Source organism: Pipistrellus hanaki, assembly GCF_964339955.1.
Source record: "Pipistrellus hanaki genome assembly, chromosome: 16".
Taxonomy (NCBI): Eukaryota; Metazoa; Chordata; class Mammalia; order Chiroptera; family Vespertilionidae; genus Pipistrellus; species Pipistrellus hanaki.
Window position 1 is genome coordinate 47,648,586 of NC_140518.1, and position 26,146 is coordinate 47,674,731.

General features: G+C 48.1%; 1 protein-coding gene across 2 annotated transcripts in view; it reads left to right on the forward strand.

Moving 5' to 3' along the window:
* Nucleotides 1-655: 655 nt before the first annotated feature.
* DHRS7B (dehydrogenase/reductase 7B) overlaps nt 656-26,146 on the forward strand; it is a 63,507-nt gene continuing 38,016 nt past the window's right edge. For both annotated transcript variants that reach the window (XM_084861583.1, XM_084861584.1), the window contains exon 1: nt 656-763. In XM_084861583.1, the coding sequence (XP_084717709.1) occupies nt 744-763 (20 nt within the window). In that variant the 5' untranslated portion in view covers nt 656-743. The remainder of the gene's footprint in view (nt 764-26,146) is intronic.

Below are 26,146 nucleotides of genomic sequence, written 5' to 3' on the forward strand. Positions count from 1 at the left end.
GTAGTTACCTATAAAGGAACACCTATACGATTGTCAGCTGATTTCTCAACAGAAACCATGCATGCCAGACGGGAATGGCAAGAAATATTCAAGGTGATGAATAGTAAGAACCTACAGCCAAAGATAATCTATCCAGCAAAGCTATCACTCAGATCCGAAGGTCAGATAAAGAGCTTCACTAATAAAAAAAAAGCTAAAGGAGTTCATCACCACCAAACCAGAATTATATGAATTGCTCTTCTTTCAGAAGAGAAAGTAAATAAAGATAAAAATTATGAACAACAAATACGTAACTATCAACAAGTGAATCTAAAAACCAAGGAAACTAAAAAAAAAAAAAATCTGAGGAACAATATTAACTGTTGAATATAATAGAATCAGAGGTATGGAAGGGGAGTGAACTGATGATTCTTGGGAAAAAGGGGAGAGGGAGATGTGGGAAGAGACTGAACATAAATTGTGCACCTATGGATGAGGACAATGGGGGGTGGGGAAAGGACAGAGGGTAGGGTGAGAAGGGGGGGGAAAGGAACATTTGTAATAATATGAACAATAAAAATTTATTACAAAAAAAAATAAATAAATAAAATAAAATTAAATTTAAAAAAAAAAAAAAAGACAGAGGGAGACATTCCGGAGGAGGAGGCCCTCTGGACGCTTGCGCAGCCCGAAGGCTGTCATTGGGTGGGGCTTGACGGGGGCGTGACGTCACTTCCGCGGCGGAGGGCGCGGCGGAGGGAACCATGAGTTCCGCGGCTCCCAGGTAGGGGCCGTGGGAAGGAGCCGGGGGAGCAGGGCCGCGCGGGCGGCGCGGGGAATGCGCGTGTTGAGGCGGCGGCCGGGCTCGCGCCCTTCCCTCCCCGGCGAGTGCAGGCGGGCCCTGCCCCGGAGGCGTTGCCGGGAGCCCGGTGTCTCGCCCGGGTGGCGAGGGGTTGGGCGGAGGGCGAACCTCACCCTGGCGACGGCGGGCTCCGGTGCCGCACTCAGACCCGCCCTCCTCGGGCGCTTCCTGGCGGTGCCGCGGACCCTTCGCCGCCGCCGCCGCCGCCGCCGCCGCCGCGGAGGGAACGCCGCTCTCGGTGGCCCGGCCCCGCGGGGCGGGGCAGGCGCTCGGCCCTAGGCCGTGAGCCCCGGAGGAGCCGCAGGCTGGAGCGGGTGTGGCCCTCACACCTGTGCGGAGCGCACCCGCCCTGCCCGCCCGGCGTCCGGCCGCCTTCACACGGCGGCAGACCTCCGGCTGTCCCTGGACGGGAAGGGGGATAGAGGAGAGGGAAACCTGAACTGCACAGCCGATAGACACAGTGCCATTATGGTATTTCATTGTAGTCGTGTCTGGTTTGCAAAAACGATTTAACAAACGTAGTTTTTGCCCCACTATGGTCCAAGCCCCATACGACACAGACATGCATAATTTCCCTTCACCATGCATAATTTAGTTAATGTTTTATTTGCCTTCCAAGTCAGATACTACAATTGTTTTATCAACATTATTCTTTTTAAAAAATATGTTTTATTGAGTTTTTACAGAGAGGAAGAGAGAGGGATAGAGTTAGTAACATCAATCAGCTGCCTCTTGCACACCCCCTACTGGGGATGTGCCTGAAACCAAGATACATGCCCTTGACCAGAATCGAACCTGGGACCTTTCAGTCCGCAGGCCGAGGCTCTATCCACTGAGCCAAACCGTTTTCGGCTCAACATTATTCTTAAACGTATTTGCTATGTGACAGGCACTGTCCTAGGGATACAGCATCAGCAAAGAGGCAGGGTCTCTGTCCTTGTGGGACTCACGCCCTTCCCCCCGCCCCCCCAGGGGGCTGAGGACACGGAGGGAGGAGTCAGGGAGACGAAGTTGGAGAGGTAAGCTAGAGTCAGACTGCAGCTCTCATGATGCGAAAGAGTTGGGGCGCATCTGAAGAATGGCGGGCGCCACTGGAGAGCTCCAGTCCCTGGAGCAGCACCAGCCGGTCTGTGTGTCAGAGGTCACCCTGGCTCCTCCGGGAGCAGATGATCACTGAGGGCTCTTTCAGAAGCATGCTTAGTGGGCTTGGTATAGATTCACTCTGGGGTGAAAGGGTGAGGGAGGAGTCAGGGCTAATTCTTCCTTTTCTGGCTTGTGCATCTGGAAAGGGAAACGGGGAAGAGCATGAGTTCAGTATTGAATAAAATGTTTTTGAAATAATCCAAGTAGAGGTGTCACAGAGGCAGTGATAGAGAGGGATCTAACACTCAGTCAGCAAGACCGGGCTAAGTCTCTAAGAAGCTTTGGTCAGGGAGGAATATTTTCTGATATGGAAGGCAAGAAAGCTGCAGTGAGGCGGCCCACGAAGTGGGGGAAAAGTTAAAAAATAAAATCTCCTGCCCGCCTAGAAAATTGTTTCTAAAAATGTAGAAAGGAAGAAAATAGTCCTACTATTGAATAAACATGAACCCAGAATGACAAAAACAAAAAAGAAATCCCATCACTTAAAACATCACAAAGTCTCCTGATTCCTTTTGTGAGAAGACTTGCTTTTATAGTTCACCCTAAATTCACCTGGCAGTTGGGGTGGTCATCTGTGCTAGTTACTTACCTTTCTCTGAAGGAAAAATGGAAAATCTCTAATCTCTTTGGGCAGGTAGTCATGGAGCCTCCCAGGGTGACTGAGTTTCTTCCTTGATGTTTATATTGGAAAGAGATGGCTGCTAAGCCCTTCAGAAAAAAGTTTCTGGGTAGTATCTGTGGCTGGAGCTAGTTTGTTTGTTTATTTATTTATTTTTAATATATTTTTATTGATTTCAGAGAGGGAGGGAGAGATAGAGACATCAATGATGAGCGGGAGCTGCCTCCTGCACGTTGGACTGAGCACAGGAGTCGAACCTGGGACCCTTCAGTCTGACACTATCCACTGAGCCAAACCAGCCAGGGCCTTATTTATTATATATATATTTATTGATTTCAGAGAGGAGGGAGAGGGGGAGAGAGATAGAAAGAAACATCAATAATGAGAGAATAACTAATGGGCTGCCTCATCCACACCCAACACCAGGGATCGAGCCCACAACCCAGGCTTGTGCCCTGACTGGGAACTGTACTGTGACCTCCTGGTTTTGTAGGTCAATATTCAACCACTGAGCCACACTGGCTGTGCTAGAGCTAGTTTATTTAGCCTTTTAAAAGATTTGCAGATATACCAAAGGAACAGGAAGGAGTTAAAAATACTGGGTTTTTCAAAGAAATGCTTTAAGAAAAAGCACAGAGAAGAAAGACCTCTTTCCCTTTGGTAGAAGGGGAAAGTTACTTTTTAAAATATATATTTTATTGATTTTTACATAGAGGAAGGGAGAGGGATAGAGAGTTAGAAACTTTGATGAGAGAGAATCATCCATCAGCTGCCTCTTGCACACCCGCTACTGGGGATGTGCCCGCAACCAAAGTACATGCCCTTGAGCGGAATCGAACCTGGGACCTTTCAGTCTGCAGGCCGATGCTCTATCCACTGAGCCAAACCGGTTTCGGCAAAAGTCACTTTTTAAAGTTTTTTTTTTTACAGTGCAGGAAAGTGTTGGACTGCGGAACGCACAGCCTGGGGACTGTCCTGGAGATGAGTTTCCAGTGAGCGCCTTGCAGTTGTGCATGGCTAGGGTGCCCTCCAGTGGTCAGATCTAGCCCATTGTTTCTTACACCTACACTGATTTAAAGAAAAGTGTTATCTGTGGTTCCAGATCCTGCGACTTCCAGTCAAAAGTTTTGTCTCTGGTAGTTAACCCTTTGAGGACTTGTCTTCTTTCATGTTAATGATGCCATTTCGCACACCCATCCAGTTATGACATATGAGGCCTTTCTTTGGTTGGTGATGCTATGATTTTAACGGAGAAGTGAACTCTCATTCCCCGTTCTGCAAGGCCATAAGCATGGGGATGGGAATGGAGATTGACTGTCCTGTAAACTTAGCTTGGAAGCTTCTTGCCAACCAGCCACCAATGTAAGAAGTTCAACAAATTCCTTTGGATTCTACCTCTGTATCTTCTTAAATTCACAGTAGCCCAGGACTTGGCTTATTGGGGGGAGAGGCATGCTGATGGCCACGGAATTAATTGAACATTGCTTATGATAGTTTGAGGTTCTTGCTGCAGTTAGCTCCTATTTTATTCAGTAAGGACATTAAGTTTTGAATGGAAATGTAAATTTTTCCAGGTTTATGTGAGTAGGGCTTAGCTGTTGCTAAATTGGAAATTACTGGTATATTAGTAAACTATTATTTCAAAATTTTCTATGCGTATAGTATTATAATCCAGATTGGCTTAACATATTAGGTAAACTAGCTCAAGGAGGTTGTACTGAGTTCCTGTTACATAATGAGCTTATTTATATTATTTTATACAGAATATAAAAGCCTTGTATTCTGTTTGGGTGATCAGACTGAATTTAGGGATCTGTTTACCACCTAGACATTATGAGAATCCTTCCTTGTTAAGGCTTCCACTAAGGATTTTTTTTTTTTTTTTTTTTTACGTGACCCCCTATTTGATGCACTTAAGAGTTAAAAAGTAGCCCTAACCAGTTTGGCTCAGTGGATGGAGTGTCGGCCTGCGGACTCAAGGGTCCCAGGTTCGATTCCGGTCAAGGGCATGTACCTTGGTTGCGGGCACATCCCCGGTGGGGGGTGTGCAGGAGGCAGCTGATTGATGTTTCTCTCTCATCGATGTTTCTGACTGACTGTCCCTCTCCCTTCCTCTCTGTAAAAAATCAATAAAATATATATATTTTAAAAAAAGTTAAAAAGTGGGCTTTAGAGTCTACCTGGTTCAAATCTCTTTTGCCATTAAAACAATTTTTAAAAAATTGATTTGAGTGAGAGAGAGAGAGAGAGAGAGAGAGATAATGAGTATCATTGATCGGTTGCTTCCTGCATGCCCCACACTGGGGATTGAGCCTGCAACCCAGGCATGTGTCCTGACTGAATCGAACTGTGACCTCCTGGTCCATAGATTAATGCTCAACCACTGAGCCACACCAGTCAGGCCTCCCCGCCCCCCCCCCCATTTGCTAGCTATGTGACTTAAGGAGTTTTCTCATTTAGCAAATGGAAATAACTATCATACCTACCTCCTAGGATTGCCACGAGGATGAAATGAGATCATGGTTATGAAGTTTATTTATAGCCCAGAGTCTTGGCACATTGCAAACACTAGAAAAGTTAGTAATTGCTATTAATATTTTTTCCACAACAGCTATATATGATAACAGGCTAAAAATTAACTTTTAAAAAATATATATATTTTATTGATTTTTTTACAGAGAAGAAGGGAGAAGGATAGAGAATTAGAAACATCGATGAGAGAGAAACATAGATCAGCCGCCTCCCTCATCCCCCCCAACTGGGGATGTGCCCATGTGCCCACAACCAACGTACATGCCCTTGACCGAATTGAACGTGGGCCCCCCCCCCCCCCCCCCCCCCCCGCCCCAATCCACAGGCCAGTGCTCTATCCACTGAGCCAAGCCAGTCAGGGCAAAATTAACTTTTTTTTAGTTTTAGTTTTTTTTAGAATCTGTATAGTAATATTTTTTTAGTTGTCATGTATTTTTTGTTTCAAAACAAAAAAATTAATTATATTAAAAATAAAAATGTACTTTTGTTTGGAGTTGTTATAAATTTCTTCCTACTGCATCCAGAGGCATGACGGATTGTGACATTAGCTCTCATGGCGCTCTGTAATGTATAAAAAGCACCGAAACACAGCACATTCCCTTTTCCTGTCGTTCGCCAGGTGTTTATAGAGAATGAGCTTTTCTCTCATGTTAGCCTGGAGATTTATGACAACAAAACAATGGCTCCTACATCCCTGTGTGTGTTCGCGAAGGGTCCAGTCCGGCAGCTTGCACAGTCGCAGTTTTTGCAGGCCCTGACTGGAATAGCAGTGGGCCCTGAAGTCCCAGTTCCTGAACGGCGGGAGTAGGCTTACTGTGAGGGAGCCCAGTGTGCAGTGGCTCATTTCTCACGCGCTGCTGGTTTGTTCAGTAACGTTCCTACCCACCCCCTGTGCTCAGCACAGGAACAGCACTGAGCACTGCCTCTTAGGACACAGGAGAGACCACATGCTGGTGGATGAGTGACAGTTTTCTGGGAGTGCTGGCAGGAGGCACCAGGCCATTCTGGCTTCCTCCTCAATCTTGTGTAGAATATTGCACTGTGTAGAAGCAAATCAATTAATGAGAAGGGATGAAAAAGAGAAGGTCACTTCATTGTTCATGGGGACATAAGGACAGAGAAGGAAATTTAAACTAATTAATTTGGCCATCCATTAGTTGTAGGCACAGTAAGGAATGAGATTGATATGTTCCTTTTCTTTGTTTCTTCTCTTTACTCTTTCTGACATTACCTGCCATCTTTCTAGATAGAAAACCCAGCAATTGTTGTGATAATTGCTGTCATTTATCTGGGCTTCTTAACATAGGTGTACTTATCTAATCTTTACTGCAACTGTATAAGGCAGATATTAGATTTATTTTGCAGGTGAGGAAACTGGTTGAAATATTAAATAGCTTAACCAAAAACACTCACTTAGCCTGATTTTTGGCTTTCAAACCAAGGTCTGCCTGGTTCCAAACACCGTTTACTGTATCGATAAACAGTTGAAATTCTTATTCACACCTCTCACTTATATTCTAATAGAAATATGGTAGCTGGAAGCTTGATCTTAGTGAAAAAGCAAGACAGATTTAAATTTAAAGAGATATTAGTTAGTGGGGGAAACCCACTGAATTGTAAGAAATAGTTATGCCAGAGGGAAGGTGTGATTGGACATCTGTAGCAATTGACACCAGGCCAAGGGAACTGGATTCAGTGAGGAAATGTGAATTTATACAACAAGAAGAAAGTTTTGCAACGATTAGTATCCACCCCCAACTTTAAATGAAGGATAATTGCTTTTTTTCCTCTCAACATTTCCCCTGTGCAACCTGCTTCAGTGCCTGCAGCCGAGGAGCAGAGGCAGGCGTGGTTCGGGGCCGCAGCTTGCTCTGGCATGGACATGTGAGAGAGCGGGGGACAGGCCTGCGGCAGTGCAAACCCATGCACTCCTCTCAATGTTTGTACTTAATTTGGCACAGAGAAGACATTTAAGTAGGAATATTTGAGAGACACATTTCTCTTTGATTAGGTTTGTACTATTGTCAGAATATTTGTTTCTAGCAGTAAAAAAATTCTACTTAAAAGTCCTTGTAGCCGAAACTAGTTTGGCTCAGTGGTAGAGCGTTGGTCTGCAGACTGAAAGGTCCCAGGTTCGATTCCGGTCAAGGGCATGTACATTGGTTGCGGGCACATCCCCAGTAGGGGGTGTGCAGGAGGCAGCTGGTCGATGATTCTCTCTCATCGATGTTTCTAGCTCTCTATCCCTCTTCCTTCCTCTCTGTGAAAAAAATCAATGAAATATATATTAAAAAAAAAAAAAAAAAAAAAAAGTTCTTGTAATGGGGAGAAGACTTCTGGTATGGCAGAGTGAGGAAACTGGAAAATCTCAAGAAAACAACTATAAAGCAGGATAAAATTGTCAAAAACAATCATATCAGAGGTCTGGAAATCGACCAAAGATATACAACAAATTGGGAAACTTTTTTTTTTTTTATGAAAAACCACTGAACATTAGGTAAGACCAGTGAGAATCTAGTATTATTATCTGGAGTGATGGCTTTTGTCCCATAATCCTAGCTCATCAGTCAATGCATTAGTTTTGTTTTTGTGTCTTTTTCTTAACTGTAGATTTTTAAAAAATGTTTTTTATTGATTTCAGAGAGAGGAAGGGAGAGGGAGAGAGAGAAACATCAATCCTGCACACCCCTACATGCTCCCTGATCAGTAATCGAACCTGTGACTTCCTGGTAAATAGGACGATGCTCAACCCCTGAGCCACGCCGACCGGGCAGTGCAGTAGTTTAACCAAGGCAGGGCAGTTGTGAAGACCAGCATCTCACTGTTGGAGGAGGCCAAGTATTTGGAACAGAAAACAGCATCCTGCCAGAAGCTTTGTCAGTAATGGTAGCAACATTGGTGGCAAGTGAGTGGTGAAGGCTAACAGCTTTGCTAGTTTGAGGCTGTGGCCCTAATTGGGCAAATAGTGGACAGGTGGACTAGCTGGAAATTTCACAGAGGTCCTTTAGTGAGACAGCTGTAGACAGGCTTGATAAACTCCCACAGATCCCTGCTGCACATACAGGAGAAAAGTGAGAGGGCCTGCTGGAGAGGAAAAGCTGAGGAAGACTTGAAAATTGTCTGAACTCTGTGTTTTCCTTGCCACACACAGATCTACCTGCAAAAGCTGGAAGCTGTTTTTTTGTTTTTGTTTTTTGTTTTGTTTTGTGTTTAGGCACAAACTTTGAGATATGTAATTGATTGTTATTAGAATGAGCTTTTGACCTAGTGAGCGTTTCCAAATTCTAATCAAACTGTGCTGCAGAGCCAGGTACACCCACACAAGTGCTGTAGACAAAGGATGGGGCCATGGCTGTGATTGGCATTCTTATCTCCACCAGTCTGAGTCCGTGTTTGTTTACCATGTTCATAGTTAGTTTTGAACTGTTCTGTGTTAACATGTTTAACCCTGTTATAACCTATAGGTGACAAATCATATGTTGAAATTTCTGGTAATAAGAAACATGGGGTTATGCAATAAAGGAACATAAAATATTTTGAAACTGACAAATATTGCAATTTGAGTGGTGAGTTGCAGTGGTATTGAATTGGAATGACTTTGGAGGAGAAAGATTAAACTGGACAAATTGAAGTATATTATGTTTCAGCCAGATTATAAAGTCATTGACAAAATGAAAATAAAACAAAACCTCAAAACTACAAGCATATCTTTTGGGTATATGGCTGGGGATTGGGCATCAGCTCCTGTTGCCTTGTAGCCTAGCGTTGGTTCAGGAGAAGGAAGGGGTTTGAGAGCTGAAAAGCAGCCTCCGAAGAAGAGCTCCTTCTGGAACTTTGACCTTTAGCTTCAGGTCCTGTGTCACACTGGCCACAATCAAAGGTGCAGATGCAGAGCTGGCAAGGTGTTCCCAGTGTCTGAGGCTTTGGGGAAGATGGTTGGGTGCATTTTCCTACAGAGAGAGTTTGCAAACAACAGTAGGAATCTCAGAGGGCTGGTGAGTGTTAGTTGTGACTCCTGCAGAGAGCAGGAGAGAATCTGAGACCCAATCTTGAAGGTCAGTGTGGGCCTTGTCCACTGAGCATGGAGGAGCTTTACAGATTTCAAGCGGTGCTGTCCCAGCTTAATTGCTACACCCTTTGTGAAAATTTCCCAGTCTCTAATCGAAATCAGTCACCTTCCCCTGTATGCTCTGTAACTAGAATCTTAATTTTTTTATCCAGCAAATGTTTCTTGACACTGTACCACAGAAGGCAGTGAGACGGAGACAGAGAAGTAAAGCCAGGGGAGAGAGTGCTTAGTGAGAAGAACACTTGGGGAATTTCCAGAGCACAAGGTCTTCAGGGTCCACATCAGGTTTGGGAATCTTGGAAGCATCCTGAGTAAATACCTGAGGTGAAGGTGGTCAAACAGAATGGCAGTGGGATGGGAAATTCTTTAGAGGAGTTCATTCGCAGGTTTGAGATGGCAGAAGCAGGGATCGAGGAACATAAAAACTGTCAGTAGAAATTCAATACGAAGAACAGAACAAAGGTTGAAGATAAATTAACAGCCTCAAAAATCAGTGGGACATCGAGTGAATAACATTTGGGAGTCCCAGAAGAAGCGTAGTGAAGGAAGGAGGCAGAAAAAATATACTTGAGATAATGTCTAAAAATTTCCAAGTATGATGGGAAACATTGCATTAGTTTCCTGTTGCTGCTGTAATAAGTTACCACAAACTATAATAGTTTAAAACCTCACAAAATTATTACCTTGTAATTCTGGAGATCAGAAGTCTTAAAATCAAGGTGTCAGCAGAGCTGTGATTCTTTAGCAGGCTCTAGAGGAAAATCTGTACTTGCCTTTTCCAGCTTCTACAGGCCAGCAGCATTCATTGGGTCAGGGACTCCTCATGACTCCAGCCTCTACTGCTGTTGTCACATCTACTCTATGACTTCACCTCCCGCCTCTCTGTTATGAGGACCCCTGTGATCTGGATAAGGCAGGATAAGCTCCCCATCTCCAGATCCTTATTCACATCTGCAATATCCCTTTTACCGTGTAAGTAAGATAATATACACTACTAATAGGTTCTGAGGATTTTGGACATCTTTGGGGTATATTATTCAGGGCATAACACAAACATTAATATACAGATCCAAGAAACTCAGTGAACTCCCGAGTAGGATAAACACAAACCTAGATATATCAGAGTAAAATTATTGACAGGCAAAGATAAAAATTTAAGAGCAACAAGAGAAAATTTACTCCTTACATATAGGGAAACAACCATAAGATTAATGGCTAACTTCTTATAAAGAATGTATGTGTGTACTCTTTCCTTAAAGTCCTTAGCATGTAAGGAGCTTAGAAGTTGCCCTTTCATCATCATAAGTAAAAAGCTGAACAAACTGAAAAATCAATCAACTCTTGCCTTGTCAGGGTTCTTAGTGTTTATAGAATTGGCCTGTGCATCCAAGGGCATGGGTTCGATTCCTGATCAAGGGCACGTACCTGGATTGCAGGTTGGAGTGCCCGTGGGCGGCAACCACCGATGTGTCTCTCTCACAGCTCTGTTTCTCTTGCTCGCTTGCTCTCTTTCTCCCCTCCTTTGCTCCTTCCTTTCCACTCTCTCTAAAAAAATGGATGGAAAAGAAATATCCTCAGGTGAGGATTAACAACAACAAAAATCTTGGTAGATCCATCAATTGAGGTCAAAAGGAAAACTAGTCTCACTCCCCCAAATTGGAGAGACAGGCGGATGCACAGAATCACAATTTACTGGAGCAGAAGCCAGGGGCAGGAGAGCCTGGACTGGACTTAACAAACTGCTGGAGGCTGAGTGTGGACAGGCTGAGAGTTAAAAACGCCAGAGGAGCCCAATCAAAAGGGGCCGCACTGCTGTGAGTTCTACCTCCAGGAGCTCTGCGAACCCCTCAGAGTGAATATTGGAGAAAAGCCCCGTGGTGCTCCTGGCAGGGGGACTGGGAAAGGAATGATTTTGAAACGTGTCAGAGCATCCTGTTCTTACTGAGGCCTCCCCTCAGGAGAAACTATGTTACCAGAGCCTGACCTTTCTAGGGACGGGGAAACACCTAACTCCACCTCTTCCCAGCCATCCTGCCACCTACGAAAAGGAGGAAAAACAAACAAACAAACAAACACTGAGAAGCACTGGTGAAGTTCACAGTCCAGGGGCATAGTCTCACCAAAAGACTGAGACCTAATCATAGAATTATATAATGCTTCCCTTGCCCTACATAACTAACGGCCTCTTTACTGCAGGCTTAACTCAAAACACACACACACCACAAAAACCAACAACAAAAACCACAAGAAAAATCAACAACAAACTATTTAACCCTACAACTTAAAGAACTAGAAAGAGAATAACAAGAAAAGCCCAGAGTAGTGGAAGGAGGGAAGAAATAAAGCTAAGAGCAGAAATAAATGACTTAGGGACTAAAAAGGCAATAAAAAAATATAAGTGAAACCAAGAGTTGGTTCTTTGAAAGGATAAATAAAATTGACGATCCTTTAGCAAGATTCATCAAAAAATAAAGAGGATCTAAATAAAATCAGAAATGAAAGTGGAGAAGTATCCACTCACCCCACAGAAATACAAATGGTTACAAGGAAGTACTGTGAAAAGTATAGGCCAACAAGCTGGACAATGTGGATGAAATGGGAAAATTCCTAGAAAAATACAATCTTCCAAAACCAAATCGGGAGGAATCAGAAAACCTGAATAGGTCTATAAAAACTGATGAAATAGAAGCAGTAATCAAAGAATTTCCAGAAACAAAAGCCCTTGTCCGAATGGCCTCACGAGGGAGTTTTACCAAACATTCAAAGAAGAACTGACATCTATATTCCTCAATCTATTAAAAAAAAAAATCCAAGGGGAAGGAACACTTCCAAGCTCATTTTACGAGACCCACATTATCCTAATTCCAAAACCAGATAACAACACTACAAAGAAAGATATAAATGCCAACATCCCTGATGAACATAGATGCTAAATTTTTTTTTTAATAATAAATCTTTATTGTTCAGATTATTACAGGTGTTCCTGTTTCCCCTCCTCTTCCTCCATAGCTCCCCTCCACCTGATTCCCAACTCCACCCCATGCCCTTACCTCCACTCCTGTCTTCATCCATAGGTGTAAGATTTTTGTCCAATTTCTTCCCTCACCCCTCAGGCTCCCTTCCCCCTGAGAATTGTTAGTCCAATCCCTTTCTATGTCCCTGTTTCTATTATGTTCACCAGTCCATTTTGTTCTTCAGATTTTTTATTCACTTGATTTTTAGATTAACTTGTTGGTATGTATTTTATGTCTTTTTGTTGTTCATAATTTTTACCTTTACTTTTCTTCTTCTTCTTCCTCTCCTTAAAGAATACCCTTCAGCATTTCATGTAATCTTGGTTTGGTGTTGATGAACTCCTTTAACTTTTTCTTGTCTGTGAAGCTCTTTATCTGACCTTCAATTCTGAATGATAGCTTTGCTGGGTAGAGTAATCTTGGTTGTAGGTTCTTGCTGTTCATCATTTTGAATACTTCTTGCCACTCCCTTCTGGCCTGTATAGTTTCTGTTGAGAAATCACTGAGAGTCATATGGGTACTCCCTTGTAGGTAACTAGTTGTTTTTCTCTTGCTGCTTGTAAGATTCTTTCTTTGTCTTTTGCCCTTGGTATTTTAATTATGATGTGTCTTGGTGTGTTCCTCTTTGGATTCCTCTTGTTTGGGGTTCTGTATGCTTCCTGAACTTGTAAGTCTATTTCTTTTATCAGGTAGGGAAAGTTTTCTGTCATTATTTCTTTCAATAGTCCTTCAATATCCTGCTCGTTCTCCTCGGCACCCCAAAAATCCGGATGTTGGTATGTGTTTTTTTTAAAAATATATTTTATTGATTTTTTGTACAGAGAGGAAGGGAGAGAGATAGAGAGTTAGAAACATCAATGAGAGAGAGTCATCGATCAGCTGCCTCTTGCACACCCCCTACTGGGGATATGCCCGCAACCAAGGTACATGCCCTTGACCAGAATCGAACCCGGGACCCTTCAGTCCCCAAGCCGATGCTCTATCCATTGAGCCAAACCGGTCCCGGCCGGATGTTGGTATGTTTTAAACAGTCCCAGAGGCTCCTTACACTATCCTCACACTTTTGGATTCTTCTTTCTTTCTGCCTCTCTGGTTGGGTGATTTTTTCTTCCTTATATTCCAGATCTTTGGTTTGATTCTTGGGGTACGTTGATCTATAGTTGAGTTTCTGTATATTCTTTATTTCAGAGATTGTATGCTTAATTTCTGACTGGTCCTTTTCGATTTTTTTGGTATTCTCTTTAAGGTTCTTGAAGGTCTCACCAAGCTTCTTGGAGGTCTCATAAAGTTTCTGAAAGGTTTCTAGAAGATTCTTGAGTAATCTTATAAATGTGATTCTGAACTGTGTGTCGTCCAGTAGTTTACTCTCCTCCATCTCTCCCATTCGTGACATGTTTCTGTGTCTCCTCCCTGTGCTGATGGAGTGGCTTTGTGTGGTAGGTGACCTATCAGTCTCCCCAATCACCAGGGGTGGTCGTTTTTGGTATATCCCTTTGTGGGCTGAGTGCAAAGTCTTGGTGTAATTAGCCTTGTTTGCTGTTGGTACTCTGGGAGGGATTGATCTCCAGGCCAATTGTCTGTGAGGACCCGCTGTGTCTATAAAGGAAGAACTGCTGCGCTGGAGACATACTTTGTTTCAGTGAGGCTTTGGTGCTCACTGAGCCCGTCTCCCGAATGTGTCACTTATGGGTGTGAGTGGTTGAAATTGACCACTAGGAACACTGGCTTCTGGATCTCCAATGGGATTCAGTTCAGTTACTGTCTGAAGCCCCCCTGCAAGAGCTACAGTGAGAACTACAGTTTTTTCCTGTTTGCTTGGGACTTGGCGGTTTTGTTGCTGGAGCTGCAGTTTATATCTGGTTAAGCTGCCTCAATACAGGCCATTCATATGTAAAAGCTGTGTGGTGCCTGGGAGGGTCTGTAGAATGTGTGGGTGGGGCCTCAGGGCAGGGTCTCAGGGCGGGGCGGGGTCTCAGGAGTCACTAGGTTGGGGCGTGGTTAACAGCGATCTATTGCTGCCATCAGCCTTCCCTGCCCTTCCCTGCTTCCAAGTCCCTGCTTCCTTGCGATCCAGCGCAGTAAACAATGATTGCTGCGCGCACCTCTGCCAGAGTCGCCCTCACTTTGGACTGATGGCCGACAGACCAGCTTCTCCCCGTAGGCGTCTGGGTCCCCCACGTGTCCCCAGAAACTGGATTTCAAAGTGATAGGGAGCTTGTTTCCTTTCGGGTTGAAAAGAAAAGCCATTAGGTGCACCCAGTCGCCGCCACCAGCCGGATTCTCGTGCCTCTGTACCTAGGTCCTCAGCTTTTCAGCGCTTGTGCTCCCCTCTCTTTCAACCAGTCTTCCCGTGGTTTTGGATGATAGATGTACTTTATATTAGTTTTAATTTTTTAAATTGTTGTGTGAGCGGCAGACCAGTTGTTTATCTACGCCGCCATCTTCCAGTATACCGTATTTTTTGGACCGTAAGATGCACTTTTTCCTCCCCAGATTTCAAGTTATACTACAAAGCCACCATAATCCAAAGAGCCTGGAACAGGCATATAGATCAAAGGAACAGAACAGAGACCCTAGAAATTGACCCAAGCCATTACTGCTCAATTAATATTTGACAAAGGAGGCAAGAGTATACAATGGAGTCAAGACAGTCTCTTTAATAAATGTTGGGAAAATTGGACAGATACATGCCAACAAATGAAACTTACACCATCCACAAGAATAAACTAAAAATGGATAAATGTAAGTTTTAAAACCATAAAAATCCTGTAAGAGAACATAGGCAGCAAAATCCCAGACATCTCTTTTTTTTTTTTTTTTTTATATTTTATTGATTTTGTACAGAGAGAGGAAGGGAGAGAGAGAGAGAGTTAGAAACATGGATGAGAGAGAGTCATCGATCAGCTGCCTCTTGCACACCCCCTACTGGGGATATGCCTGCAACCAAGGTACATGCCCTTGACCGGAATCGAACCCGGGACCCTTTGGTCCCCAAGCCGACGCTCTATCCATTGAGCCAAACCGGTCTCGGCCCAGACATCTCTTATAGCAATATGTTTATAGATACATCTAAGGCAGTGGTCAGCAAACTCATTAGTCAACAGAGCCAAATATCAACAGTACAACTATTGAAATGTCTTTTGAGAGCCAATTTTTTTAAACTTCTAATGCCACTTCTTCAAAGTACTCACCCAGGAAAAAGTTCTCATCATGGAGGGATCCAAGATGGCTGCTCGGGTATACACCTAGCCACAGCAGCTCACAACAATTTCAAGGGAATACAACTAAAATGTAGAGTGGACATTGCCCAGAGCTACAGGTAGTCGACTGACTGAAAACTCTACAATAGGAAGGAGGGAGAAAACCAGAAGGAAAATCAGAGGAGCTGAAAAAAAGCCTAAGGTACGGAGACATGCGGCGCGCTCGCACGCACGCGCGCGCGGAGAGGTCGCAGCCGGAGAGGAGGAGAGGGCTGGGTGCTACCTGGCGTTCCCTAGCAGGAAGGAAATAGAACCCCCAGCCTGGGCTGAACCCCCGAACCGGCAGCGCTGAGCCCCAAGTTATGGGCCAGACCCTGGGGACCCAGGCTCCGGCAGGGGGAGACAATCCCGGGGGACGGCGAAATGCGGGGCCCCCGGAGTCGCGCGCACATGGCGCGCAGAGAACTGAATGTTGACTCTGATGCTAGATTACCCTAGCCGGAAGAAACAAAGCCTCCGGCGGCAGCTCTGAGCCTCAGTCCAGACCACCCCGAACTCCAGGTCTGGGCCAGTCCCTGGGGACCCAGGCTCCGGCAGGGGGAGACAGGGCTGTGAGGTGGAGTCCTGGGAGCGCGGCGAAAGGCCAAGCCCCCGGAGTCACGCACACTGTGCGCAGAGGACAGTCTGTTGACTCTGATCCTGGACTCCCCTAGTGGGAGGGAGAAAGAAAGCTCCAGACTGGAGGAACGCGACGTGGAGCAGGAGCCCCTGCCGGACACCGGCCAGCCGGGCGCCAGCAAGGAGCCGGGCGACGGGGCCCCCAGCGGGGGGGGGTGCCCCTGAGCCTTCGACTGCTGAGCGCGGGCAACGGAGCCAAGGACGGGGGCTGCTTCCTGGGCGGCGCCGACCCCGGCAACAGGCTAGAGCAGCGCGGGAGCCCGTGGAGAACAAAGGGGTGCCACAGGCCAACCTGCTGAGCTCCCAGGACAAGGAGGAAGAAACCAAAGAAGTTCTCAATGTGAAGAAATCAAGTGAGAGCAAATGATAGTAAAATTACTTAAGAAAGAATACAAAGAAGATCTTGAAAAATCAAAGACTAAGTCAGAACTCAACGCACCAGCCAACATTGCAACATAAATGCGTTTTTTGTTTTTTTTTAAAAAAGAAAAAAAAAAGAGAAAAAAGGGACAGAATGTTGGAACAGCGGCGACCAGGCCTAGAGTGGCCAGGCACAAGGCAATGGCAGCTGGGCCCGGAGCAGCAGTGGCCAGGCCCCAGAGCAGCAGCAGCCAGAACAAGAGCATCAACGGCCAGCACTGGAGCAGCCAGACCTGGGGCAGTGGCAGCCAGGCCTGAGGCAGAGGTGGCCAAGCCCAGGGTGGCCAGTCCAGGAACACCCAGACACGGAGTGGCCGGGCCCGGAGAAGCCGGGCCCAGAGCAGCCGGGTTGGGAGCAGCCAGGCCCAGAACAGCAGTAGCCAAGCACGGAGCATCCAGGCTGGGAGCGGCCAGGCTCGGAGCAGCCGGGTCGGGTGCGGCCAGGCCCGGAGCAGCGGCTGCCAGGCTGGGAGCGGCCAGGCCCGGAGCAGCTGGGTCTGGTGTGGCCAGGCCTGGAGCAGCGGCTGCCAGGCTAGGAGCGGCCAGGCCCGGAGCAGCAGCTGCCAGGCTGGGAGCAACCAGGCCCGGAGCAGCCGGGTCTGGTGTGGCCAGGCCCGGAGCAGCGGCTGCCAGGCTGGGAGCGGCCAGGCCCGGAGCAACAGCTGCCAGGCTGGGAGCGGCCAGGCCCGGAGCAGCCGGGTCTGGTGCGGCCAGGCCCGGAGCAGCGACTGCCAGGCTGGGAGCGGCCAGGCCCAGAGCAGTCGGGTCTGGTGCGGCCAGGCCAGGAGCAGCGGCTGCCAGGCTGGGAGCGGCCAGGCCCGGAGCAGCCGGGTCTGGTGCGGCCAGGCCAGGAGCAGCGGCTGCCAGGCTGGGAGCGGCCAGGCCCGGAGCAGCGGCTGCCAGGCTGGGAGCGGCCAGGCCCGGAGCAGCCGGGTCTGGTGCGGCCAGGCCCGGAGCAGCGGCTGCCAGGCTGGGAGCGGCTAGGCCCGGAGCAGCAGCTGCCAGGCTGGGAGCGGCCAGGCCCGGAGCAGCCGGGTCTGGTGCGGCCAGGCCCGGAGCAGCGGCTGACAGGCTGGGAGCAGCCAGGCCCGGAGCGGCCGGGACCGGAGCAACCGGGCCCAGAGCAGCCGGGTCGGGTGCGGCCAGGCCTGTAGCAGCAACAGCCAAGTCCAGAGCAACTAGGTCGGGAGCGGCAGTGACCAGACCCGGAGCAGCTGGTTGTGGAACGAACCAGAGCAACAGAGGCCAGGCCCGGAGCAGCCAGGCCCGAAACAGCTCGCTCCTCGCCTGTACCTGCCCACGGCTGCCTCTCTGACATGGCTGGAAACTTTTGCGGGAACTTGAGGGTCTGCTGAATCAAGTGATGAAGGCTTAGATCTGGATGTGTTGAGTTAGTATAGCGCTGGGGTGTTGATCTGTGAGTGCCTTGGGTGGGGCCTGGATGAGGCTGGTTGACCTATTTGGAAATGTCTTTTGTGTGAAGTGTATCATTGGGCATGTGGAGGTATTATTATTATTATTATTTTTTTTTTTTTTATCCATGATTCTTTTTTTTTTTTTTTTTTTTTTTTTAAATCAATCTTTATTGTTCATATTATTACAAAGGTTCCTCATTTCTTCCCCCTCCACCAGGTTCCCACCCCACCCTCTGCCCCCTCCCCATCCCCCATTGTCCTCATCCATAGGTGCACAGTTTATGTTCAGTCTCTTCCTCCCTCCCTTTCCCCGATAGTAAATCCCTTTTCAGATAGTAAATCTGTTACTTAGCATTTTCTCATATCAATAATACCTCCACATGCCCAATGATACACTTCACACAAAAGACATTTTCAAATAGGTCAACCAGCCTCATCCAGGCCCCACCCAAGGCACTCACAGATCAACACCCCAGCGCTATACTAACTCAACACATCCAGATCTAAGCCTTCATCACTTGTTTCAGCAGACCCTCAAGTTCCTGCAAAAGTTTCCAGCCATGTCTGAGAGGCAGCCGTGGGCAGATACAGGCGAGGAGCGAGCTGTTTCGGGCCTGGCTGCTCCGGGCCTGGCCTCTGTTGCTCTGGTTCGTTCCACAACCAGCTGCTCCGGGTCTGGTCACTGCTGCTCCCGACCTAGTTGCTCTGGACTTGGCTGTTGCTGCTACAGGCCTGGCCGCACCCGACCCGGCTGCTCTGGGCCCGGTTGCTCCGGTCCCGGCCGCTCCGGGCCTGGCCGCTCCCAGCCTGTCAGCCGCTGCTCCGGGCCTGGCCGCACCAGACCCGGCTGCTCCGGGCCTGGCCGCTCCCAGCCTGGCAGCCGCTGCTCCGGGCCTGGCCGCTCCCAGCCTGGCAGCCGCTGCTCCGGGCCTGGCCGCACCCAACCCGGCTGCTCCGGGCCTGGCCGCTCCCAGCCCGGCAGCTGCTGCTCCGGGCCTGGCTGCTCCCAGCCTGGCAGCCACTGCTCCGGGCCTGGCCGCACCAGACCCGGCTGCTCCGGGCCTGGCCACTCCCAGCCTGGCAGCCGCTGCTCCGGGCCTGGCCACACCAGACCCGGCTGCTCCGGGCCTGGCCGCTCCCAGCCTGGCAGCCACTGCTCCAGGCCTGGCCGCACCAGACCCGGCTGCTCCGGGCCTGGCCGCTCCCAGCCTGGCAGCCGCTGCTCCGGGCCTGGCTGCTCTCAGCCTGGCAGCCGCTGCTCCTGGCCTGGCCGCACCAGACCCGGCTGCTCCGGGCCTGGCCGCTCCCAGCCTGGCAGTCGCTGCTCTGGGCCTGGCCGCACCCGACCCGGCTGCTCCGGGCCTGGCCGCTCCCAGCCTGGCAGTTCTTGCTCTGGGCCTGGCCGCTCCCAGCCTGGCAGCCGCTGCTCCGGGCCTGGCCACACCAGACCCGGCTGCTCCGGGCCTGGCTGCTCCCAGCCTGGCAGCTGCTGCTCCGGGCCTGGCCGCTCCTAGCCTGGCAGCCGCTGCTCCGGGCCTGGCCGCACCTGACCTGGCTGCTCCGAGCCTGGCCCCTCCCAACCTGGATGCTCCGTGCTTGGCTACTGCTGTTCTGGGCCTGGCTGCTCCCAACCCGGCTGCTCTGGGCCCGGCTTCTCCGGGCCCAGCCACTCCGTGTCTGGGTGTTCCTGGACTGGCCACCCTGGGCTTGGCCGCCTCTGCCTCAGGCCTGGCTGCCACTGCCCCAGGTCTGGCTGCTCCAGTGCTGGCCGTTGATGCTCTTGTTCTGGCTGCTGCTGCTCTGGGGCCTGGCCACTGCTGCTCCGGGCCCAGCTGCCACTGCCTTGTGCCTGGCCACTCTAGGCCTGGTCGCCGCTGTTCCAACATTCTGTCCCTTTTTTCTCTCTTTTTTTTTTCTTTTAAAAAAAAAACAAACAAAAACGCATTTATGTTGTAATTTTGGCTGGTGCGTTGAGTTCTGACTTAGTCTTTGATTTTTCAAGATCTTCTTTGTATTCTTTCTTAAGTAATTTTACTATCATTTGCTCTCACTTGATTTCTTCACATTGAGAGCTTCTTTGGTTTCTTCCTCCTTGTCCTGGGAGCTCAGCAGGTTGGCCTGTGGCACCCCTTTGTTCTCCGCGGGCTCCCGCGCTGCTCCAGCCTGTTGCCGGGGTCGGCGCCACCCAGGAAGCAGCCCCTGTCCTTGGCTCCGTTGCCCGCGCTCAGCAGTCGAAGGCTCAGGGGCACCCCCCCCCCTGGGGGCCCCGTCGCCTGGCTCCTTGCTGGCGCCCGGCTGGCCGGTGTCCGGCAGGGGCTCCTGCTCCACGTCGCGTTCCTCCAGTCTGGAGCTTTCTTTCTCCCTCCCTCTAGGGGAGTCCAGGATCAGAGTCAACAGACTGTCCTCTGCGCACAGTGTGCGCGACTCCGGGGGCTCGGCCTTTCGCTGCGCTCCCAGGACTCCACCTCACAGCTTTGTCTCCCCCTGCCCAAGCCTGGGTCCCCAGGGACTGGCCCAGACCTGGAGTTCGGGGCGGTCTGGACTGAGGCTCAGAGCCGCCGCTGGAGGCTTTGTTTCTTCCGGCTAGGGTAATCCAGCATCAGAGTCAACATTCAGTCCTCTGCGCGCCATGTGCGCGCGACTCCGGGGGCCCCGCCTTTCGCCGTCCCCCGGGATTGTCTCCCCCTGCCGGAGCCTGGGTCCCCAGGGTCTGGCCCATAACTTGGGGCTCAGCGCTGCCGGTTCGGGGGTTCAGCCCAGGCTGGGGGTTCTATTTCCTTCCTGCTAGGGAACGCCAGGCAGCACCCAGCCCTCTCCTCCTCTCCGGCTGCGACCTCTCCGCACGCGCGTACGTGCGAGCGCGCCGCATGTCTCCGTACCTTAGGCTTTTTTTCAGCTCCTCTGATTTTCCTTCTGGTTTTCTCCCTCCTTCCTATTGTAGAGTTTTCAATCAGTCGACTACCTGTAGCTCTGGGCAATGTCCACTCTACATTTTAGTTGTATTCCATTGAAATTGTTGTGAGCTGCTGCGGCTAGGTGTATACCCAAGCAGCCATCTTGGATCCTCTTTTTTTTTGGAGGTATTATTGATATGAGAAAATGCTAAGTAACTGATTTACTATCTGAAAAGGGATTTACTATCGGGGAAAGGGAGGGAGGAAGAGACTGAACATAAACTGTGCACCTATGGATGAGGACAATGGGGGATGGGGAGGGGGCAGAGGGTGGGGTGGGAACCTGGTGGAGGGGGGAAGAAATGAGGAACCTTTGTAATAATATGAACAATAAAGATTGATTTAAAAAAATAAAAATAAAAAAATAAAAGATTTTCAAAAGTAACAAAATAAATAAATAAAAAAAATAAAATCAACATAAAAAAAAAAAATAAAAGTTCTCATCATGGAAAAAAAAAACAACAACAAAGTACTCACCCAGGCTGTGGTATTTTGTGGAAGAGCCACATGCAAGGGGCCAAAGAGCAGCATGTGGCTTGTGAGCCACAGTTTGCCGACCATGGACCTAGGGCAAAGGAAACTAAGGAGAAATAAACAAATGGGACTACATCAAAATAAAAAGCTTCTGCAAAGTAAAAGAAACCATTAACAGCTAAAAGGGAACACACTGTATAGGAGAACATATTTGGCAATGATCCATCTGATAAAGGGTTAATATCTAAAATACAAATTAACAAAAGGAAGACAGTCCAATGAAAAAATGGGCAAAGAACCTAAAATAGACACTTCTCTAAAGAGGACATACAGATGGTCAAGAGAAATGAAAAAATGCTCAAAGTCACTGATCATCAGAGAGATGCAAATTAAAACAGTGAAGTATCACCTCACACCTGTGGGAATGGCTACCATCAACAAACCAACAAAGGACAAGTGCTGCGGAGGATGTGGAGAAAGGGAGCCCTCGTGGACTGCTGGTGGGAATGCAGGCTGGTGCAGCCGCTGTGGAGAACAGTGTGGCGTTTCCTCAAAAAATTAAATAAGGAACTGCCATTTCACCCAGTGATCCCACTTGTAGAAACATATCCTGAGAAACCCAAAAACGCCAATCAGAAAGAATATATGCACCCTTATGTTCATAGCAGCACACTTTACAATGGCTAAGATCTGGAAACAGCCCACGTGCCCATCAGCAGATGACGGGGTAAAGAACTGTGGTACATTTACACCATGGGATACTATGCAGCAGTAAAAAAGAAGAGTCTCTTACCCTTTGAGACAGCATGGTGGGACCTGGAGAGCAATAAGCCAGTCAGAGAAAGACAAGTATCACATGATCTCACTCATATGTGGAATCCAATTAACAAAATAAACTGATTAATGGAGTGGATCCAGAGGCATGGAATGGAGTTCAGAATCTCAGAGGGAAGGCAAGGGAAGAAGAGGGGCAGGGAGTTTTATGCATATACATGGCCCATGGACACACAGGAGGCCGTGCGTATATAAGGTGGTGGTGAGGACTTGGGGGGAGGGGGTTAGAAGAGTTCAGTGGGGGCAAAAAGGGGACGTATGCAGTGCTTCTAACAATATAATTAAAAAACAATCCCAATAAAGATTAAAAATAAAATAAATGATTGCCATCGAACATAGAGGAAGACTAGTTCAACTCAGGGAGGAAGAACATGAACATTGAGATAGTAAAAAAAAAAAAATTCACAGAAGCCGTCAGAAATTTGGAAGTCAATAACAAAAATGAAGGATACAGTCAAGGATCAAATCAGTGATTTGGAAGACAAGGTAGCAGAAAACACCCTGTCAGAACAGCAGGAAAAAGAAAGTTCCACCCCAAAAGAGGACAGTTTTAAGGGACCTCTGGGACAACATCAAGTATCCCACCGTTTGTATCACAGGAGTACCTGAAGGAGAAAAGAGACAGCAAGAGATTGAAAACCTATTTGATGAGATAATTACTGAAAGCTTTCCTTACCTGGAGAAGCAAATAGACATACAAGTCCAGGAAGTGCAGAGTACCAAACAAGATGGACCGAAAGAAGCCTACACCAAGACACATCATAATTACACTGGCAACGATTAAAGACAGAATTAATTTTAAAGCGGCAAGAGAAAAGCTGTTATCTACAGGAAGGCTCCCATAAGACTGTCAGTCAGCTGATTTCTCAACAGAAACTTCGCAGGCCAGAAGGGATTGGCCGGTAATATTCAGTTATGTATAAATATTTCTCTCTTCCACATCCAGCGCAGCTAGAGAGGGGTCCAGTTCCTGAGTAGGGGCAGCTGGGGATGAGAAAATGAAAGAAAGAAAAGGTACTTCTCAGAAAAGGAAAATAGAGACATTCATCACCGTCAATCCAGTATTACAAGGAATGTTAAAGAGACTTTTAAGAAAAACAAGAGCAGGACAAAATGATATCTGCATAACAAAATGACAGTAATTATCTATCAATAATCAGTTTGTGGTGAAGGCTCTGGGGGTGGGGATGGATAGAGTCAATGGGGGAAAAATAGGGATGTCTGCAATGTTTTCAACAACAAAAACAAATTTAAAAATAATCACTTTAGATGTAAATGGTTTAAATGCTCCAATCAAAAGACTTAGGGTGGCTAATTGGATAACAACACCCATACATTGCTGTCTACAAGACACCCACTCTATCCTCTATCATGTTACTCCTCACCTGAAGATATTTTCCATTGCCTTTTTAGAGAGAGCAGAAAAAAGAGAAAGAGACGGATGGATAGACAGACAGACATCAACATGAGAGACATATTGATTGGTTGCCTCCCACAGGTGCCTTGACCAAGGCCAGGGATTGAGCCGAAACTGATGTACATATGCCCTTGACCAGAATCAAAGCCATGACCCTTCAGTCCTCCAGCTTATGCTCGAGTCACTGAGCCAAAATCAGTGGGTAAGGCAAGAGACCCACTTTAGATTGGAAGACATACACAAAGTATTTTGGTCATTGTTGGTGGGATTATAAGTTGTTTCTTTTTGTGCTTTGCCTCCAAAATGAGCCTTGTTGGGTTTGTGTGTTTTCTAGGAAAAAGGTTGAGGTCACTTCTCCATCTGCCAGTCATACTAAGTTCATTTTATAAAGCACATTAGAAATCAGAATTGTTTTTGAGTCAAGATGTCTAGGTAGCCAGCACAAGTGCTATTGTGTGTGTGTGTGTTTAAGAGACTTCCAGTTTCCGATGATGAAGTGCTGTTTTTTTAAAAACTGAGCTAATACTTTGGCTCATAGTCAGTGTTAGCCTCTGGCCGCTGTTCCCTGTTGTCAGCCTGCATGGCATGGTCAGGAAGGGCCTGGCCCTGCCTCTGCCCTCCTGGTGGGGGCTGCGGGGCAGTGCGTGCCCAGCATCTGGCTGGAGAGCAGAGCCCGTTCTCCGTGTTTCTCTTCCCAGGACTGGACATTCAGAGCTGGTCAGGAATACTCTCCAGCCTTTCTTTGGCTTTTATTTTTACTAATGCCAGCCTGACTCCTTTAACCAGGGCTCTAAGGCTGGCATCCCAAAGTACAGCCTACAGGTCACTTGTCTGTAGCTCGGTCCCGCATTCCAGAGAAGGCTGGCTGACCAGAAAGCAGCCTCTGGCCTCGAGTGTCCGTCACTCTGCCCAGGTCAAAACACCGGAGAGGACACAGCCCCGGACCCACTGTCACACGAACTGCTGTCTGAGGTCAGACGGTCTTTCTGTCCAGCAGCTGCTTCTCGTTGGTTTCACACCAAGAAAGAGCAGCTTCACTCTGGTTTTACTTTCTGAACATAGACACCCATTTTCAGCAATGGGTCCTAAGCAGTTTATGTCACCGTAGATAACTGAGCTGCTTCAAGCTGCTGGCAGTTCTGAAGTATGTGCACGGGTGGGGGTGTGTGGGGCTGACGTCCTAGCTGCTCTTTGTGCTACTGAGCTCCTTCTTGCTGCATGATTTCAGCATCCTGCCCTTGAGCCTGATTTCTTCTGCATAACGTGAAAGATTTCGTCATGACTAATCCTTTTACAGACCTGAGATTGTTGTTAGTTCTTAACATTGAAGGGTTTTCAGATTTCCTCCTTTGATTTATGGATGTGTCTCAGGGTTTGATTTCTGTGTGGTTTCAGAGTAGATGCCAACAATCCGTTTTTATTAACAGTACAAATTTAATTTTTTTTTTATAATTGCTTGAGGAAAGAAGGAATATTAGGAATTGATTCCATCTGTGAAATGTAGAATTTTGATCAAGTATGAGAAACAGAGGAAATGGCATAAAGGTGACATTTCTGCTCAGTTGATTTCTTGATGCCAGCCTTGTTTCTGGTTTGAAGTTCTGAAAGCCCCTTTAAAGAATCTCTCAGTGCACAGAGAGTCGGTCTGTGGACCAAGGGGTCCCAGGTTCGATTCCGGTCAAAGGTCCTGGTCAGGCTCACGCAGGAGGCATCCAATCGATGTGTCTGTCTCACATGGCGTCTCTGTCTTTCCCTCTCTCTTCCATTATCCCTAGAAATACCCCCGGGTGAGGAGTAACTATAGAAGAACCCCTCAGTGGAAAGAAAGAGGGCAGCTGAGCTCTGATCACAGTGGGAGCCCATGAGCTTTCGGCTGCCCAGCCGCAAGGAGCTCGCCTGAGAAGGAACCTTCCACCTTTACTCTTCAGTCCATAGCTCCGTGGTGGTGACACATGAAAATCCCAGCAGATGGGCTTCGTGTGTGAGTGGCGCTGATGCCGCTCACAGTGAAGGCCATGCTAAGGACTCCGCCTGGCAGTGTGTCCGTCAGACAGTGTGCTCTACCTCCAGGCCATATGTGACCTATGTTCCTGTTTGAGGGGGTGGTCCCACCTTCTGTCTCTTCTGGTCTCTTCCCTCCCCCCCCAACATCCTTGCCCTGCTTCCGGTGTGGTTCCCCTCTTTCTGCAGGCTGGTCTCCCAATGCTGGACATCGTGAGCGAGAGTCCCCCAACCCTCCTTGTATATCCTAATCACACCTCCCCAGTTAGACCTGAAACCAGCAGTTAAGAAGCCTTCCGGTATAAAATGCAACATCTACAAACCCATTAAAGTCCTCTTGTATGCCATTGTCAGGGAACTAGGCCCCTTTGAACTCGCTTCGCATAGGAGGCTTATTTCCTCCCTGGATGTGGCCAGCCAGGACCAGTGCCTCCTCCATCTTGGGGCTGCCCCCTCGCTTGGAGAAGGCCCCAGGCCCACTGCGGCAGCGGGCGGAGCCAGCTGGCTCGCTCTCTCCGCGTGTGACTGCCAAGGG